Here is a 20,760-nt window from a genome sequence, read left to right on the forward strand (position 1 = left end):
CAATAGCGTGAGTGTTACGGGTCATTTATTTGAGGTGAGTTACCAACTTCTGAAAGTTATGATTGGGCATCCAGAATATTGAAATTCTGCATGAAGAATATTCAGTGAAAATTTGGTATCAGAATTTGACATGCGAATATTAAATTTTCAATATTCCACAAGCAAAATATTAAAATTTCATTTTTCGTTTTTTGTAATTCACATGTAATTAACTCACCGTGAATTTCTGTGACAGAAATATAACAAAATGACGTCGCTTGGAATTTAGCTTACCTGGCGCGGGTGTGCTCTAAAATCCCTCTTCTAACTTGATCAGTTCCCTTTCGAATCTGAGTAATTAACGTACTGCCCTGCTTTCTTTTCTGGTGAAGGTTGGCTCCTAACTGCTGTCACAGAAAGTCCTGACAGTAAAAATGACATTTTCTCGCCTTAATAATTGTTTTCAACATGCACTCATGCACAATAGTGGAAAACCGATCTAAGAGAGTCGAAGATATGAAATGTCCAGCCGGTGTCTCGTGTGTGTTTATCCAAGAACCACGCGCTGTATTTTTGAGCGGACAATTGGGAACGTACAACCAATTCCACCATGTTTGGTTTTTGTGTCATGCATACTCGAATACAAATTAATCAAACAAATTACCTTAGTCTCTGCACGTCCCGCTCGAAGTACTTCTATCACGTAAAATTCTAACGCGTAAAATTTGCAGGACGAATTTTTTTCCTGTTCCGTTTATACAATCTGAAGTACGAGTGTCAATCAAACGAGACACGCAAGCGTGCGACAGCACGGATAACTTTCCCTTTGTTTTCATCCGACCCTGATAGTTATTTTGGGAATACACATTTGAAAGAAAAGAAAAAACAACCGGCACAGTAATCGCCCCGAGATATACTAAGCACTTAATGGCTGGCCCAAAGGGAAAAAGTGAGTTTTGTTTCCCCGAGACCCTCAATGTTCCTCGAGGCGAAGCCGAGGGGAACATTGAGGTCGAAAGTTGTTGTTTCCCTAGGGAGTTAGTGAGTTTTGACCCACGACACGTGACGCGTTCTCCTCCAATCGGAACGCGTATTTGAGTTGGGAGGTATAACAAATAACCTTCTCTCAACTTTTTGTCAGCATTTTCCGATGTGGCTTTCGGTTGTGAGCTACCAAATTCAGTAAAAACGTCCGTTTGATAGGGAAATGAGGGATTTGAAGAAAAATAATCATATAAATTAATAATAAATTTAGTCTTACATAGCGCGCTTCTTCAGAATCCAGCAGCGCTTTACAAACTATTCTTTATGTTACAGAATATAACATACAGTGGGGAAAAAGATAACTGTTGGTTAATGAATTTCCTTGGATATATTACAAGCAATTCTGCGTTACTCGGCTTCTGCCAACTTTACCGAATTATAATATATCCGAGTCATGCACATTGCTACCATATATTTCTTTGTTTCATTTATATTATTCTCTTTTTGCGGAAAGAGGATTTCAAAGATTAATTTTTCAAAATTACAGACAAAAGGCGAGAGTCAGACATATATTTATATAAAAGAGCTGTTAGTTTCCAACTTCCAAGTTTAATTCTTTAAGAACTTTTCATTAGAAACTCTCAGTTCACCGTAGGACGTGCATACAATGAGCAAGGCTCTGACAATTCTACGGCTAATTAGTACGTTACTGCTGCACTCTCATTCGTTCCCTAGTACTCTTCATTCCTTTTCTCCTTGGCGTGAAGATCTCAAAGGATTGGCATGTTGCCTTGATGCACTAGAAAACTCTCACAACAAATATCGAAATATACTAATCAAAAATTAAGGAGAATTGTGGGAGTTGGGATACTGTGAAGTATTTTTTCAGTTATTGTCTTAACATTGTTGCGTACTGGCCTTTAAAGCGAGGAATGCTTCGGATTGTTCGAGGCATTCTCAACTGGAATCCACGTGTTGCCCAACATTAAACAATTTACAACTTGTTTAAACACAGACAGTTGCAAGTGCACTTTTTATCCCTGAGAACTGTTGACCAACACATTTTTATGTGATAGATAAAAGGCATAAGTTCAGCAAACGGTTAAAAAGAGAGGGACTAACTAGTATATTAAGACTGAAAAAGAAAGCGATAACTAAATATCGTACTACCAGTAACTACCTGTTTACATCCTACAGCAACTTTCTTCTATTCTATTAACATTTATTTCATTTACAAATCTCTATTAATTTAATTCAAATTCTTATAAAAACTAAATGATGCTCCTTATTATTGATCGTACTCTTTTTTAGTAAGATCAATTTTCTGTTTTTAGTGAGTTATGTGCTTTAGTGGTGATAATCGTATTCTCGGTATTGGACTGGAACTAGCTTGCAACCGAGGCTAATGCGGGGAGTCTGTTCAAATGCAAAGGACATTAATTTCTTCTAAATGATATTCCCCCACATGAGCCTCTACTGCAAGCTACTTCCAATCCAATACAAAGAATACGAATATGGTCTATTGTAAAGTTCACAACTCAATTTCTAGCTTCCCCCTTCTCCTCCGAACCCCTTCTCCCGCACTCAAAAAGGAAAAATAGGTACCCAAAGGGTAAACGTGTGGAATACCTCATTTGCTAACGGACGCGAGCCGATGTCAATATTGTGGGATACAAAAGTAAAGTACGGACAAACCGAAAACACACAAAACAAAACACGTAAAGCAAACGTGAAGTAACCACACAAACAAACAACCAACAAGGAAAAAAAAAGTTATGTAAAAGGGGAAGGCATTCAAAAACATGAATGGTCTAAGACAGAAAATATATTATACCATAGTAAATAGAGGTAATCATGGGTGACAAATTACGTTAACGATCGTGGCACCATAGCAAGTCTGTAGTTTCAAATGTGAAATCATAAATTAACGCAGACATTTCGCGGAAAAAATTAAGGAGTTATTTGTCACCCATGATGTCATACTACTAATTTTTTGCTATATCAATTCTCAATTCTAAAATGACCCTTGTTCATGAACTAATTTAAGACGAGCCCCTAAACGAGACACTGAGCAAAGATTTATCAGCTATACAACTTAGCAATAACGGACAAACTCGCCTGGAGCTTTTACCGAATATAAAACAACGCTACTTTCCATACAGCAAAACAGATGCAAAAGCTATGTCTGTAGCTTAGCAGCGTAAATATTGATTAAATTAATGGTATAATTTTGACGGCAACATTCCTTCTTGTCTCGTCTCTTCTACACTTCTTGTGACTCTATTACAGATGGACATGCTTGAATTCCCAGGTGCTGCAGCAAGTAGCAAGACTTCACAGTAACATAATCGCACTGTAGTGTCCAATTTTCGGCTGATTACTGTTAACTAATATCCGAGGGGAAGATTTATTTTTTTAACACCCAACGCTAGCATTTGAATTCTCCTTCAATGCACTTTGTTTCCATAACTGTCTTTCTAATAAGCCTTGGGAGAAATTAACTTTCGGTCAGCAAATTGACTTTCCCGTAAAATTCTGAAGTTAAAATCGCTGCTGGGTATGGAAAGATCAAATAAAGAACAATGGGTGCGGGAGTGTTTGGGACGAAAATATGTACTAGGACGTCTCTCGTGAACACTGAAGACGAAGCGAAGTGCGTCTTGTTCAGTTCTGAAATCCACGGAATATGCTTCCATGTGACCTGGTATTCTCATTCTGACTGGTTTAAACGCCAAGTGACGACAGACTGCTTGAAGATGTTACTGTGGTGATAACCTGACAACAAAGAAAATGGGAATTGCTCAACATTTCAGACCTTGCTTGACGTGAACAACGTATTATGTAACTAAAACTTTAAGTAAGGAAGACTTTATTAAAGTGACTAAGACATAGAGAGCTACTTCACAGGTCTAGTCACGACATAAATAAGAAATAAAATAAATCACAATGAATAATATTTAAAATGTATTATCACCGTTAAAATCGTTAAAATATGAAAATACATACATACTAATAATTCAACAAAGATAAATTATAAAACATATCGATATGGGCCGAACTTCTAGGTGCAGCGGCTCGCCAGGTCTACCTTAAGTATACTTTTCTTGAACAATTTATAGTTACTCACTTCCCTGTATCCGTTTGGTAGTGCGTTCCATAGCTTGGCCCCTTGATATCTTGTCGATTTTAATCCGTACTTGCTTGTAATTACTTTCGGAAATGTCAAAATTGCAACTCCTCGTACATTGTAATGACTTTCTCTTAGTCTTAGTAAATTGCAGATGGATGTCGACACTTCTACTTAATAACTACCTTATAAACTGTAGTAAGTAAGTATCGTAGCTAGTCTGTGAGACTTAAGATATATTCCTAGTGATTGATTGAAGAAGTGATTGATATAGCGGTTTTCAACTGTGTAGAAAAACCAAAACCAGTGTAATTACTCTAGCCAATCACAAAGGACTCAGGACAGGCAATACAGTGAACCAATCAAAACTCGAAGTAATTACTTCCTACTGACGAAAAGCGCGGGAAAATGCACGTGAGCAAGTCACGATGGGTTTTGGTTTAACTTTTGATTGGATGAAAAAGTGGCGCGAAGTTTTTGGGCCAATCGTGTAGCGTAGTTGATGCATAACCAATTACTTTTCAACATTCAAAAGAAAACCGCTCTCATTGCTTCATAGTAATTTGACAACACACCTCGTCTCCAATGTACTTGGCAAGTTGTGTCCTGAGGTGGGCGTATTTTTCTTTCATGTCTTCCTGGTACATTCTTTGATCTTCCTTAATTAACTGATCGTTTATGTCCAAAGCTTTACCGCAACACGCAAGAAATTCTCTGAAACATTAGGGAAAAAAAGATTTAAGGTCGTAAAAACAAACAAACAAACAAACAAACAAAAAACAACGGGAAAACAAGTACCTGTAGACTTAAAGTGGGTTAAAATCAAAGAAATATCGAATACAAATTTAGGGATCTCCAATTGTTTTAAAAGCACTACGAGGCATAACTAACAAGAAAGTGAAAAAGAGAAGGAAACCAACAAACAAACAAATGAATAAGAAATATGAAAATAAGTTAGGAATTTTCTCTGATTCGTGTTTAACTGACTTTATTTTTTTCTTTCAATTGAACATACCTGTAAACTTGTTGAAGCTTTTCGATGTGTTTGTGAGGATGTGATGTCAACACAGACTTGTCAAGGAATGATTGAGCGTATGCTAGAGGGCCAGCATTTACCTGTGAAGTAATGCAATCAAAAAACACTTGCTGGTACTTAAGTAACGTGACATTTAAAAACTTGATTCAACGAGAACGAATATCGACGACTATTAACAAAGATATAAAAAGAACTTAACTCCTTCTGTCTTTTGATCACAAACGCTAATGTGCACATTTCGACTCAGCGCACTTTCGTCAAATTTCTCTCTTCTTCTCCAGCTAATTAATAAATTATCAAGTTGAAACAAAGAAAATCACAACAGTGAAGGAGGTTTGGATACCCGGTCTTATTTAGCATAGAGCTTGACGTTTTTACTTCTCCGTGTACTCCTTAGTTTTTGTTTCGATTGATAAGATATATCAAACACTCGAGGCAGTGTTTCATCGGCTATCCAAACTCTTCGAATTTCGTCAAAAATATTCCGCTGTGCGTCGTATTTTCAACTCTCTTCTCGATGTTTGAATACCTCGATGAAACACTGCCTCTCGTGTTTGATATATTACATCCCATGTTTCCAACGTTATTCCTTGCGTTCCATACCTGCACACTGACACTGCCTTGTAAGACAAGCTGAAGTTTCTTCATGTCTGGGGGATTTTGAGTAATCACGTTGTTTAGCTCTTTGACCTTATTTTGCATCTCGTCGAAAGCCACCTGAAATTAACAAACAACAAGATAACTACGAGAGGCGGGGTGGCCGAGAGGTTTTACAGGGTGCAAGACTTAGAAATCTGGAGGTCCCTGGTTCAAAACCCTCCATGCTGTCACTACCTGGATTTGTTCTCAGTAGTCTCGCGTCCAAAGTGTAAAGCTTTCCACAAGTGTTGTAATTACATTTGCGTTTTTTATTCTTTATTTAGTATCCTCGGTTAGTGTGAGTGAGTGAGTGAGTGAGTGAGTGAGTGAGTGAGTGAGTGAGTGAGTGAGTGAGTGAGTGAGTGAGTGAGTGAGTGAGTGAGTGAGTGAGTGAGAGTGAGTGAGTCAGTGAGTGAGTGAGTGAGTGAGTGAGTGAGTGAGTGAGTGAGTGAGTGTGAGTGAGTCAGTGAGTCAGTGAGTGAGTGAGTCAGTGAGTGAGTCAGTGAGTGAGTCAGTGAGTCAGTGAGTCAGTGAGTCAGTGAGTCAGTGAGTCAGTGAGTCAGTGAGTCAGTGAGTCAGTGAGTCAGTGAGCGAGCGAGCGAGCGAGCGAGCGAGCGAGTGAGTGAGTGAGGGAGTGAGTCAGTGAGTCAGTGAGTCAGTGAGTGTGTGAGTGAGAACTTTATTAAAGTGTCAAAAACCTTATAGCCTGGAAATAATACACCACACTAATTAGGGGACACTGCCAAAAAACTATACTAACACTAATATTGATACAATAAAAAATTAATCATTTGAAGGGCATTATGCGCAGCATAGGATGCAGCCCTTACAGCCGGTGTCCATAAAGCGAGTTATATCCCTTTTGCGAATATAGTTTGTAAACGCCTGCAGTGTCTTGGCTGATCTGTCAGCCATAGACTGTTTGCCCCATAATTTGGGTCCTACATAACGCAGAGAGTGCTTCCCATAAGTAACAGTGTTGTATCTAGGAGTAGAAAAATCTGATTGTCTCAGGTTGTATGCGTCAGTGCCAAATACTCTCAAAGCTGACTTACACTACTTATTATAATCATTATTATTATTTTATTGTTATTTTATCTACAATAGTTTACAGCGAATGTTGTCGAGTGTTCCGAACGTATCGAAGTGAAAAATATAACACCAATAATGAACCTGTGGTAACCGGTTTAGAGCGGTTTTCAACAGAACGTCGAAAGTAATCAGGCAATTACTTTGGTTTTGGTTTTGTTTTTACTACGGTTTGAGATTGGCTGAGTAGTCTAATTGGTAAATAATTACTTTTAATTGGTTTTGGTTTTACGACACTCAACTGAAAAACGCTCTATTCGATATGATAGACGATAGATACATGCAGGACCAGGTTTGTCGCACCAAGCAATTTATTGCCTCACCTCAACTGGCGTTAGCTCATACTGCTCCTCTTGCACAACAAGGATTCGCTTCTTTACATAAGGAAAGGTATTCGACGCTAAAAAATTGAATGCCAACAAAAACAAGATGAGCATTAACGGAGATAGTATCTAAAGGAACCGTTGCGGTGTGTCTGCGCGAATAAATGGAAAGACTGAGCTTATAACCTTTACTAAACCCCATTTGGCATTACAAAGACGACTTTCCGAGCGCTGACAATAATTATTTATCAAAGAAAAAATAGAAACCATTTTGTCGCTGTTGTAATAGAACAATTTTATCAACTTACTTGTTAAGATTGTCTTTCTCTTGCACTGTTCCGTGAGGCTTCCATGCGCTTTACCGCTGACCGTAAACGGCGTTTCGTAGATAAATCGTCTGATGTTGTTGTTTCGTTCAAACAAGGTCGGTCTGACTTCAAGCTCCTCGTCGTCAAAATAAGGCTGGACATAAGTTATCTGCAGACGATAACAAAATAGATGTGAATATATCAAATATATTTTACCTTGGGCAACGTGGTAATTTAAAGTTGATTTTCTACCGGGCACGTTGACATGGTTTGTGGTTACTTCACTTTTTTGAAAACAACAACAACAACAACAACAACAACAAGAAAAACCACTTTAACTTTAATCACTAACTTATTCAGAATTGACATTGAAATACAAGTTTTCCTTTAGTCCTTTAGTATAACTTTAAACTTTCAACCAGAAGAACATGTCCGAGATGAAGATTTCCTGTCTGTATGTTTGATAGTATGCTGATCTTAAGAGGATAAATAAAGTGCTTATCTCTCTGGGACATCCAAGGAACAACTAGATGATCACGAATGCAAAAAGAACGTCTACATATGAAATTCTTGTGTGCAAATCATACCTGAATGTGACCGATCTTTGAATCCAATGTTTCTGCGTGTACCTTGGAAGACAACAAAAATATGCCATAAGACTCGTCACAAATGACTTCATGTACGAGGCCATGCATTTTGGTGCACGATTACATGCCATCATCAAAATATTAAACGTAACGCTTGCAAACAAGATAAAGAAAGGCAAGGAAACAATGTCAATAAAATAATCAAAAGTGCGAGAGCCACCTTGGCAGACTCCATGATGAGTTTGACACTATCTTTGCCATGTTTTCTGGAGTACATTGCTTCTAGTCTGTGCGAAATTTCCGCTAGGCCAGTGATCTTTGGTTCTTTGTAAATGAACTCCTTTCCATCATCGTCGCTGAACATCTTAAAAAAAAAAAGAAAAAAAAAAATAGAAAAAAAGAAAAACAAAGGTTTACAAAAAGTTCGTGTACAAAAGGACAAAAGGAAATGGCTGACATCCCGGTAATGACAGCAAATTAATTCAAGTTGTATTGTTATTAAAGGTTCAAAGACACAGAGTCTTAGAAAATAAAAACGATTTAAGAAGCGCTTCAATGGGCCAGTTACCTGTCCAAAGAAAGCAACCCGGAAGTATTTTCCAAGAAGTCTTTTTCCAGTTCCCATCACATCTACAACCTTCTTGTATGCTTTGGCCAAGCTCTCGTAGGCATTGGAGAGACGCTGAAATGGAAAAAAAAAAATGATGTGTATCAACAAAGGATATTGTACGAGTCCTACTTTTGATGGAAATCAGCGCTAAGCTCCTACAATTTTAGCAATGCAAAGATTTCGGACTTGGTCTTTTCAGTGTATCGCTAAATGCCTGCAACTGCTGACCGACTGAGACGACAGTTGGTAGCTAGCACGTGTTTTGATGGTACAAAGTAAACTCAGCTCTACCACAGAGACCTTTTGCACGATGTCTAGTTCTATTAATTTGGTTGACCATTCCCCATAGTAAAACACACATTCACTCACCCGAAAATCTCTCTCCTGTTCGTAGATGGGAATTGCCAGTTTGAACACCTCACCCATCACTTCATATCGCTCAGCACGCTCAAGAAACTTCGCACAATGCTCCAGCAAATCTACCAAGTGCCGCTAATCAGAGAAAGAGAAAAGTAGACAAAGATAAACTACACAAGAATGGCATTTAAGATCTCTAAAATGTAACTCATACAAAACAAGTCAAACGTACCACTGTGTATCGCTGCTCCATAGTCATTCCCTCATCAGTCTTCATTACGCTTTCGTCCGCCACAACATTCGGCGAAACACTAGCAAACGCCGCGCAACCTTCGTGATAAACGCCTGAAATATCCAAAAAAGGCACACGACGTTGAAACTTCGACAATTTAAAAATACTACTAACTAACGCGAAAAATAATTAGTAAAAACTCTTTCAGCTTGTGTTTAAAAATCGTTTTTGGCATGAATCTCTTGAGCTTACTCGGCAGTAAGGCCCAATCGGTAAACTGATCGATTGCACGAAAGTTCTTCAGTCGACCCTGCGTAGTCCTCCAGCTACTCCTATCATTTCCAACCACAAATCTTCTCTTATTCGTCGAAAATTTAAACAAGAGTGCTAGTTCCACTACTGGTGCTATTTGGGCCTCAACCAGAAGCTTGCAAAAAGGCAAGTAGCTGTCTGTAAATATTTTATACGTTCTGCTATGCTTACGTTTACGCCTGTTTAGAATAAATTGTGTTGTCATAAGGTATTACCTCTTAAATTCTATAATTAAGAAGCTAAACGCAAATGAGGCAAAAATCAGACATATGAATAATTTTTTTTAAGGGTCAAAAACTTACCCTGTCTTTTTAAATATTCCGCGACCAAAGCTGCCGCGTGAATGTAACAATGAGCAGTCTGGAAAAAAGTAAAACACATTAAGATGTGACTGTCCAAACCTTTTTCACAAGGAAACATGTAAACGGGCATGCAAATGTTGAGGTGACAACAACAACCGTGCGTGACAGATATACTCAAACATTTCGCAAGGTCACGCAATCCAATACTACAAACACTAGATAAAGCAGACTGGAGAAGAGAATAACCACGCATCTTGTATACTTTTTTTTTAAGTAATCAGGAGGATGCATAAAATCCTTTGCGTGAAGGCCAAACACTCAAAAACAAAAACTACAAACACTCGTTTATAGCCTGCTTTAGGAATCACCTAACGATATTTGAGCCTCAGGTCAAATTCACTTAGTACGTGCCGCTAATGGTTTCTTCCATCTAATTTCGTTGAAGTTCAGGAGGCGCACGTGAGATAGCGAGTTTCGTTATCTCAGGCGGCGTGTGGATCACGCAAACCTGCACACACGCAAGCAGCGTTTCCGCGCACGTAACACGCACCTCAGAGTAATTTTCCTGACTCTCGTGCACGGCAGCCATGTGCTCTAACCAGGTCTCTCTCAGTTCTGGTGTGCTCGAGTAGGACTTGGCCAGACTGTATTGAAGGTCTACTAAAACCTCTGGAATGTCATCATGTTCCTGCAAAACACAAGGCGACTTAAAATTACAATCAGGGTTTGTGCGCTGTTTTTGAACCAAAACATTTAAACACCTTTTTTAAGGACCTTTAAAGCCCCCGAAATCCATTTTCTCTAGGACACATTGATGAAAACTCCCTGCTATTACATGCTATTACTCATTTGCTATCACGTTAGAACTAGCTGGCAATAAATCGCGTGCGCAATACTCTTCCCAGAACACACATTTGAGAGAAGTTCTCGAAAATTTTGTAATAGAGGCAGAATGCTAGGCGCATTCAGCTTAACAACTTCATGTGGTATAAAAATAAATAATTATATACAGTTGTTATCGCATTTCTGCAGGAAATTCATGTAAGAAAAGTAGAAGCAGATAAGCTGATAACAGCTAAAACAAGCCGATCTTGAAATATTGACAGCGATTAGATGGTCTACTCTTTAGCATAACAACTCAAACTCAAGCGTACGAATCATGAAAAATGAATCGAAATGTTATTTCTCTAGAACACTAAGCGAAAAAAAAAAAAATATATATATATATATATATATAAATAAATAAAATATTAAAACCAAAAATACCCACAAAAAGCGGAAAACAAGCAAGCATAAGAACTAAAGAGACACTTTTTATGAAACAACATTGCACTGAAGAACATACCATAAAGAAAGTTTGGCGTAAGTTTTCTGGACTCAGAGGCGAAGGAGAAGTTAGTATCGGAAGAACAACCAACTGCTGGGCGGCAAATTCTTCGATTACATGCAGTCTGACTCTTTTTTTCACTCGCAATTTTCCAGTTTTGCAACATGGCTCATGACTAACCTCTTCGTAGGCCAATGCTCGTAGGGACATTGTTTTTACCTCTAAACGGACGATTAGACGATGCTCTTGGATATGAAAGCAGTGCACAAGTTTTCCGTGTTCTTTGCTCGGAGGAACGACGACAAAATCTGATCTCTGCAGAAACGTTGTTAGGTTTTTCAAAAGACTGTTATCTCTTCAACCAAGTTCACTCAGTTTTAAACACGGTTCTGTCACGTATGACTTTGTATCCAACAGAATCGCAAGCAATCTTTCATTTCCAGTCGCTTCGAAAAATGATTTCTTCAGATAAATCACTGCGAATCGCTGGGTTCTTTCGACTGATAAAAAGTCCACCTCATTATCTCCAGAATTTGTTGCGGCCTGTTAATGGCCTGAACTTCTCTTCAGAAACATATTAAAAGTTTAATTTGCGGCAATTTTGCTCCGAGCAAAATCGTTAAAGACCCCCTTAGCGTGTCTGAAACGAATTCTAAGACACGATCATTCCGACATGTTTGCCCGTTAGGGTAAATGTCAGATAAAGGAGTAAAGTAAACTCGGTAATGACATGAATTTTTCCATTTGATCACTACGTTAATACAAATTTAACAAGTAAATCATCTAATGCTTAGAAGTTTTAAAAAAATGCACCTAATCTACTTTCCCTTAGTACATCGAAGCCCTGGCAGGGACAAGAAAAAAAAAATGATAACAAAATAAAAAACATTAAAATCGTTTTTAAAAATTAAAAATCATGAACTGATTGTGCACGAGAAGTAGACAATAAAACGTGACTACAGTTTGTAGCCCCAAGTGCCGCCAAACGTGATGCCGATGTCGACAGAGAGGCGTGATCAGTTAAAAAAAAAGAACAGCAAATTTTACGAGAATTCCCGGGGCTATCATAAAACGGCCACATGTGACATGTTCGCAAGCTTTAAATGGAAATACATATTAAGTTATTAAGTAATATCCTTGTAAGAGCCCATTACGTGTGTAAAAACATCGCAATTATGTTTATAAACTCCTCTACGTGTGTCACCCAAACTACACTGTTTTTGGAATGCTAAAAGCACATTTCCAACCGTTAATGTAGGGATCAAAACTGTACCGACTAACATAAAACATCAGCAAATCAAAATTCTTAGTTCAATACCAATTTTACGCCCTATTCAAACCTTGATCGATGGAAGCGCAATTGACCCATTCAGGTTGGTTTTATTTTTCACATTTTGTTAGCGTCCAAGCTCAGATCATAGGAAAAAAAAATGCTTATTTAAAATCTAATCATTTTCTCGTGTGCGTGTACAAATTGCTCTTAAAAAGATAAGGAAATAATTTCCAAGCTTAAAACGAGCCACACACTAGGGTAGTAAAGGCTAATCAATTCTAAACAATCCCACATTCATATGAATTGAGAACTGAACGAAGATTTGACAGAATTTCTCAGCATTCTCACAAAACTGAATCTTATCGAACAATCAAAGACTTGAACAAGCATTACAAAAGCTGTCAAGTTCGCCTGACGTCACTTTCTTTCATTCATCGAGATATGCCAAGTTTCCTAGCAACCAAGCACTCTCAAGGAAATCACAGCCTGTTTTTGGGGCTCAGTTTCAGACAGAGATGGTACGCGCGGTGACCTCAAGGTTAGTACCCTCGACCCAGGGTCGAGCGGTCCGCGTTCGAGCCCTCGGCGGGGACATTGTTTTGCGTTCTTGGGCAAGACAATTTACTCTCAAGTGCCTTTCTCCACCCAGGTGTGTAAAAGGGTACCGGCGAATTTAATTCTGGGGGGATAACCCCGCGATGGACTAGCATCCCACACAGGGGGAATAGAAATATTCCTAGTCGCTTAATAGTACAGAAAGCGAGATAGCTCCGGCCTGATGGGCTACTTGGCTCGTATGCAGACTTTTTTTACCTTTTGAGACAAATCAGTGACATACCTTCATTTGCGCCGTCGCCTGCAAAACAGTATGAATCTTCTTCGTAAGATCTTTCACTTCAGAGGGAAACGCCGTGTGCTAAGAGAAAGAGAAAATGTACAAATAAGGACAATTAGACCAAAACAACTAAAAAGAAATTCGGCCACAAGAGTACGGAGAACAACGCCAGTAGATTTCACGCCAAAAAGTAAATAAGTTCCAACATCAAATTTCTCGCCATTAAATTTCGCGTTGCAAACTTCCCACCATCAAACGTCTCAACGGTAAATTTTCCTTCACTCTAGGTTCGATTCCACCGATTTCTCCAGTCCGGTTTACATTCCTCCCAGGGAAGCGCGGGCTCCTTTCCCGAACAGCGGCTGGTAATCAAGTCTACCTTCACTCAACTTTCTTCCACATTAATACTGGGTTACCGTTCCGTTATTGTTTACACGATGCTTTTATCAAAGGTTGTAAAAAACATGAAAATGACCTCAAATCTTGTGCAGAACGTAGCTAATCGGTTTAGAAACGGAAATGAATTTACCTTCATTCCTTTGTCCTCGACAGCATAATTCTTTAAGGCCAAAAGAGAGTTGTTGACAGCTGCACGGTTTAAACCGTGCGTCATCAGCTTGGAGACCGCCACGATAACCTATCAGTAAATGTCGCAAGAGTTAATAACATAACACACACATACCTTAACATAACATTACTTACGCTCCACGATGATAAATAAAGGTCGTATTTGAAGTGTAGAGAATCTCAGTGATAGAACTAATTGCATTGGTTTAATACAAGTTCTTCGGAATGTTTACATGTGAAAATGTTTGAAATATTTTGAAAGATGCTTCGACATGTTGGAGGTTATCTGAATGCTATACAATATCTGGGAGCAGGTGTCAAGGAGCAAACACACACTCTTAGGAGCGGGGCAAGCCAGGTCAAATATGTTTGATTGTGAAAAGCTGTGCATTGGTATGACACTTGAACAATTTTTACACGTTCAAAAAAGTCTGAAAATCGTGGAACAAAACAAATGCAAGCAATAAAAATAATGCAGCTGAGCTTACTACATGTATCAATAACAGCGCTACATTAATTCATTCATTTTACGGTGAATGCTCAATAACCCACTTCCGAGTTGCGCATTGTCTCTGTGTCAAAACGAGTCTTCGTGCAAAAACATTGGGGAGGACTCGTTTTTGAACAGAGGCAAAAGGTAACTCGGATATGGCTAACTTGTGAAAGCAACAAACGTGTACAGTATAACGATTCTACAACAGGAAGCTCGATCCTAAATGACAGCCCTGGGACCGAGGCCGAAATGGCAATGAAGTCTCGCCATGTGAATTGCAATTCATTTAGACTAACTAAACATGATGAGTTGCTAAGAAACCAGCTAGTTAGTTTATAAAGGAAATTAAATTTCGCGGCGAGTTTGTGAAGCTCACACTTGGACTTTCAGTCCTGCGTGATGAAAAATGTTCCACCACGCCGGCAATAGCAATTGGGAGATTTTCACGTGTTGTCTGAGGATATGAATTTCACTAAAGAACTACAGATCGTTGATTAGTTGAATTAGCATGTCCTTAATGAAAGAGAAGAAAGACTAGTTTCACATGTAGTGGTCTTGTGCAATTTAAGGTTTTAGATTAAATACGGTACCACGTGCAGGGAACGTTCAATAAAGTGTGAATTAAGAGGTAATAATAAATGCACTTTGGCAGTGACAGAATCGCGATCGCACTACCATCCTTGCACTTTGATGATTAATTAAACCTCTGACATGTCGTAAATTATAGAGCCCAATTTTTCATTGCAAGAATATATTTTGTCTAAAATTGGTTGTATTTAGGCTACAGAGGAATATTCTTTTAAAATTTAAAAACACAAACTTGTGGAGATCGTAACTAAAGTCTGAGCCAAACATCTTGTTTAAATTGACGATTCGTGTTAGAAGGGAGAACGGAATGAAAAAAAAAAAAAAAGAAAAAAGAAAAACCATAGCACTCAAAATCACGAATCTAAATTGTGGTAGTTTGTTATTAAAATAATACTAGTTATGAATCTGAGAACTCCATTTCCTTGATCTAAATTACTGATAATTTACGTCTGTCAGCTATGCTGCCAAAACAAAAACGAAATGTTAATAAAAGATATTTTGCATTCGATCTGGATAATAAGTTCTTTACCAAAGCTGAACCACAATAACAAAAAAAACAGGTATTCTAAACAAAAAAGCGTTTGCATTTCTTGATATAAATCCATTTTCCAAATCCTCAGCCTATATGTACAGTAAGACGACACAGCAAGATTCAACTAGGAAGATAGAAGTATTATAATGATGTTTTAGAGAAGGATTTTCATTACAACAAAACCTGGGCCATTAAAAAAGACGAATATTTCGCAAAGCCTACAGACATACGTTTATAGAGACCGCTTCATTACTCGTCGTATGGAAATTCATTTCCGTGTATTCATTAGAATCAAGCGAATCTAGACTCTTTTACATCGCCGAACCTGCGTTCGCTTTAGCAAGTCTGAGCCACTGTAAAGAAAGCAACAGAGAAGTGCTCTTACACGTACGTACCTTTGCATTGACTAGAATTTCATCTACAAGAAGTCCACATTACAAATGCCCTCTGCCGGACACTTGCTTTCACTATCGCGCCTCAGACGACGAACTCATATTAATCTGTAATCTCATAACTCTTTAATACCAAACACTGCGGTGAGTATTTTTGCTTGTCTTGAATGTTGTCAGACTGTCCAAGAATTTGCAATGTAAAACTGGTCGAGGTTACGTATAAAGCAGAATGCCTCATGATCGTGCAAATTCTCCCAGAGAGAATTATATAAAATATGCGACGAGTTCAAATGAGAATTCAAATTCTGATATTGAACAGGAACAAGAAAAACATTAACAGCCTGTTGTGTCTTAGCATAATACCACACGCGTGGAATAACAGACGATTGAAAGGAAAATTTGAACATGTCGGTCAAGGCAATAGACAAATGACAGAGAAGCAATTACCATTGGCAAATCACCTGCTCTTGATGATTGAGAGGAGAGGTAATTTCCAGATTGCAATCGCGATCGAGATAGCCCTGTTGTAACCGGCGAAAGGTGCACAGTAAGATTTCCACGCGATTTTCAAAGTTTTCAAAGCAAAAGGCTCGACAAAAAACACAGAGTACTCATTCCAACTCAAAAATAAATCGGAACTTCATTTAAGTCATGTTCTACAATCTTTTTTTCTTGTAAAGCTTGACATAATCATTCAAATTAGTTATTTGCATTTTTCATTTCTCCAGCACACAAGAGAAAAGCTTTAACACAAACATCACACTTATATGCATGTTTTTGTGTGATATTCAGCTGAACTGACAGCTTCATTGAGAGAAGTCAAAAATTAAACCTGACATTTTTTTCTCTTTTTGTTATTATGGACAATAGTATGCGAATATAAGTAGCTCAGAGTAACGCCACAAAGCCTTTTTGCCTTCTCTTTTTTGTATTTTTTCGTGCAAGTAAATAAACGCTTGGATTAAAAATAAAACGCAGCCACAGAATACGTCCAAATCGCAAGCCACTACAATTATTGCGACAAACTGATTCTGAATACAAGAAATTTTACGTTTAACAACGTGTATTAAACAGCTGCATGTTTTAATTTTTTTAGACCCAAGCTGATTCACGCCTTATAATAATAAAACTTCACCTCGTTACCTAGAAAAACTCCCCTTCGCATAAGTCTAGCGTTTTCAGAGGTAAACATTTAATCAGAACTGAGGAATTTCAACGACATTCTTCACCTGAGGGGGAAAATAGTTGTCTCGACAGCCGTGAAATACTGATTTGTCTGACTTTCACAGTAGTTGAAGCAATGTTTTCTTTTTATATAATGAATAGGGATGGCTCGCAAATGACAATAGCATTGTTTTACGATGTGGACATGTATCACTTATGCTAATCTTTGTGCATGGTGATCCAAACCTTTATTTTGGGGATAGAACCGACTTTGAAGTTAATGACAGCTTGTCCGAGGCATATGTTCGTAAAATAGCAGAAGAACAACATTTCAACACGGGTGATCGACATGGTCTGTTGCATAGCAAGCATTTCAGCATAAAATCACAAAATCTGAGCAAATTCTAAAGTGGATAGTAAATAAAAGTTTTAAAAGGAATATTTGTTACGCTTCAGACATGCCTTCTCTGCTGTCTGTTATGACGCCGCGTTCATCACCATAGCACACACATGATGAATCCTGTCATTTCCAAAATATTTTATTTTATGTTTGTTTTTATTTTTTTTTTTTTCATTTTATTATTACTATTATTATTTGCTTTCGAATTACATTCTGATCTAAATTGGCCAAATTTGCTCTACTTGCCTTAATCTATGATTTAAAATATTTGTTTTGACTGCAACCCTCGGAAAACGAAATCTCACCGTTGCTGAAACATGGTATGCATGCGTCTGATAGCTATTTCTTCTGGGCTTACCTGCCAGTGAACTCGATCGCAACCCTGTGTTCCGGTGAATTCAAAATTACTTCGCATCAGCAAGTAAAGGAAAGAGCAAGCCTGCAAAACGGAACAACAAAATGTCTGAGTTGCAACAAAACACTCAGTGCTATTTAATTGAACAAAATTATGCTGCATAATTCATGCGAAAAAGGGAAGTGGCTAATGGAGAAAGAAACTAACGCTTATGTGTAGTGATTGCTGATGATTACTTGATGCCGTTTTAGTATTGAAAGCTAGCGTCTGGTAAAGAACTTTCCCTCGTGGGACTAAGAACGTTTGGGACTGCGTATTTCAGTCGATGACACCATAAGGCCGTTATGCGCTCGAACACTCGCGTAAAGAACCTAGACAGACAACGTTCTATTGAAAAACACTTCATGAACCAGAAGGAAAATCTTCATGTGAAAAAATAAAATAAAATAAAGAATTCTAAACGGCACGAATGACCCATTGCGCTTCGACTCGCTGTTGCAATTTACGGAGGACACTGGTGGCGTCAATAATCACTACTAATAGTTTTAACAGTGTAAAAGGGAAGCAAGGAAATGAAAAGTCACCTTTGCAGCCACTCAAAAGATCGTTTTTGCCGCATTTATCCGAACAGGAGTTTGACCATCAGATTTGAATCTTAAATCGAGTTGTGCCTATACTAGTAACCACGCAGACAGTCTTCGCGTTGGCCTCGCTAACTTCGGCGACATCGCAAAGAGGGCGTTGGAGATACATGCGCATGGCTTTAACTATTTGACAGAACGCTGTTGAAGAATATGGCTAAATTTGCACCTCCTACGCGGACGTTTTTATGGCTCTGTCTGACAAAGTGACAAGGTGTCATTTGCAAATTATACGCACCTGGTTCCGAAGACTTTCCAACTTCGAGTTGCAGCAGCTTAAAATCTGCCAAATGAAGTAAAAAGAGAGAATAAAAAATAATTATTAAAGCAATATTCAGAAAGGATAAGAAGTAACAAATCCATGATAAATCTACTAACGGTATTTAAGATTTTTTCGCAATACAATTTACCGGACAAGCACGCATTAAAATTAGCCAGTTGATTCCCAAATTTGAAAGTCAAATCTTGCGCAGACTAGCCGCGGCTATATCTAGGTAAAATTCTCAGTTATAGCAAAAAGACACTCCCATTAAAGTAACAGAAACTTTGCATAACTAGGTAGAAAAGGGCTCCATCGCTACCCAGCATAAAAATATATAGCTTTGACTCTACAAAAGAAAAACAAAATCCTCAAAATTTCCAATTCTATAACAACAATGAGAAGGAGATGGTATATAGAAAGTAATTGTTTATTCTTAGCCGGAGCAACCAATCTTAGGGAAGCCAATTTTCCCAAACACGAAGGACTGACAAAGAAGGATATCTCTGTAAAACTTGACGACTGATTTCAGATCAATGTTTTCATCGGTTTCTGATGTAACCAGATAAACTTTGTATTTTGAATGTAAAAATAAGTCATTTTGTTTTATCCTCAGGTATTAACTACCACGCTAATAATTGACTTTTAAGTACTGGTTAGAACATAAAAGGGAATGTAATTGCACATAGGGAAATCGAAATTGTAAATAAAAATATTCGACGCCAGTATAATTAAGTAATAAAGAAAACGAGACTTCTTAATGAGAGCCGTTCGCTCCATTGCTCCTACAGTTTCGCTACACCAAACGCTTTTCTCTCTCTCCCCTCCCTTCCCAACGCTTCTGACTTAAGCTTGTATTTAAAATGTCAATACATGGGAAAAAGCAAAGAACACAATCAACTTTGTGATATTTTAATGGTGTACCATTAAGCCAAAAACAAATGTTTCAATAATTACGACAGAAATATGAACTTCCAGTGCCGATTTGAAGTTTGCTCGGAATCCATAAGACCGCATTCAGTTAGGAATTACTATCATTACACTATTTATCCGGCGGATAATTGTTGACACGTACCTCACGACAAAGATCTCCACAGTAACTTGCACTGCCCCTGTACAATGCAGCTGGAAACTAGGGAACAGCAAAGAACACAGGTAAAACGCGATACCACATAACAAAATTTGGACTACCAGCCTGAATTTTCTATGAGCGAATAGTCAAGGAGGGGTAGCCGAGTTGACTATCGCTCATGGAAAACGAGGGAAATTCAACAATTTCCGGATTTTATGGAAGCTTTTCCGGAAATATCCGTACTATTTGTCCTTGTTTCGAGATCTTCGAGATTTTTGGTTGTATGGAAAGTACACATCAGTATTCCTCGCAAGATTGACCTCTTTTCCGTAAATTGTGGACAATGCTGTTCCATTCGCCGATGGAAATTTCCAAAAATGCTCGAATGGAAAGCCCCATGTCAGATTTTCGTTCTTAAGTCAATGAACAGAGCCAATCATTCTGATACAATGATCTCCAAGTATTTTGAGCATGATTCGTGACAATTCTAAATGATCAAACAAACAAATTAAAAAAAAAATGTTAAGACCAATTTGAAGTGTTCATCTTGAAAATTGAAAACAGGCATTTCTGAGTAACAAGAGAAGCGCGAGCAACATCATTTGAAGGTGACAAATCAGTAACGACTAACACAACACAATAATCTGGGCGGTTGATTGGAGTTTAAGTAGTTCACCTTGTTGATGTAAGATCTAAGACTCGCAAACACGTGTTTCATCATGAACTCCGACTGAGGAATCTGTAAGAAGCTAAGCAGTACATTGAACACCTGTCAAGAGAAGAAACAAAAGAAAAAAAACAGGCAGCTAGAATCTGTAGCTCTGGGGATCACAGAGAACTTTGGCGTCTAGGTTACCAAAGACTTGTTCAGCTCTGCCCTACTAGTTAACACGATGTCTGATTGTCACGAGAACATGGCAACCAAATCGTAAAACTGCACAAAGCTCTATACAAATTTTTACGATAACTGCAGAAAT

General features: G+C 38.2%; 1 protein-coding gene across 5 annotated transcripts in view; it reads right to left on the reverse strand.

Moving 5' to 3' along the window:
• Positions 1 to 1,852: 1,852 nt before the first annotated feature.
• LOC145491765 (dedicator of cytokinesis protein 11-like) overlaps positions 1,853 to 20,760 on the reverse strand; it is a 65,245-nt gene continuing 46,337 nt past the window's right edge. For all 5 annotated transcript variants that reach the window (XM_081471019.1, XM_081471021.1, XM_081471022.1 and 2 more), the window contains 19 exons: positions 20,460 to 20,552; positions 19,787 to 19,843; positions 18,691 to 18,735; positions 17,815 to 17,895; positions 13,850 to 13,957; positions 13,324 to 13,401; positions 10,436 to 10,573; positions 9,886 to 9,943; positions 9,272 to 9,384; positions 9,052 to 9,174; positions 8,641 to 8,754; positions 8,293 to 8,436; positions 8,073 to 8,114; positions 7,486 to 7,654; positions 7,178 to 7,254; positions 5,730 to 5,843; positions 5,106 to 5,206; positions 4,666 to 4,804; positions 1,853 to 3,738 (listed from right to left, as the gene is read on the reverse strand). In XM_081471019.1, the coding sequence (XP_081327145.1) occupies positions 3,688 to 3,738; positions 4,666 to 4,804; positions 5,106 to 5,206; positions 5,730 to 5,843; positions 7,178 to 7,254; positions 7,486 to 7,654; positions 8,073 to 8,114; positions 8,293 to 8,436; positions 8,641 to 8,754; positions 9,052 to 9,174; positions 9,272 to 9,384; positions 9,886 to 9,943; positions 10,436 to 10,573; positions 13,324 to 13,401; positions 13,850 to 13,957; positions 17,815 to 17,895; positions 18,691 to 18,735; positions 19,787 to 19,843; positions 20,460 to 20,552 (1,845 nt within the window). In that variant the 3' untranslated portion in view covers positions 1,853 to 3,687. The remainder of the gene's footprint in view (positions 3,739 to 4,665; positions 4,805 to 5,105; positions 5,207 to 5,729; positions 5,844 to 7,177; positions 7,255 to 7,485; positions 7,655 to 8,072; positions 8,115 to 8,292; positions 8,437 to 8,640; positions 8,755 to 9,051; positions 9,175 to 9,271; positions 9,385 to 9,885; positions 9,944 to 10,435; positions 10,574 to 13,323; positions 13,402 to 13,849; positions 13,958 to 17,814; positions 17,896 to 18,690; positions 18,736 to 19,786; positions 19,844 to 20,459; positions 20,553 to 20,760) is intronic.

The sequence above is a fragment of the Orbicella franksi genome, chromosome 7 (assembly GCF_964199315.1).
Source record: "Orbicella franksi chromosome 7, jaOrbFran1.1, whole genome shotgun sequence".
In the NCBI taxonomy this organism is placed as follows: domain Eukaryota; kingdom Metazoa; phylum Cnidaria; class Anthozoa; order Scleractinia; family Merulinidae; genus Orbicella; species Orbicella franksi.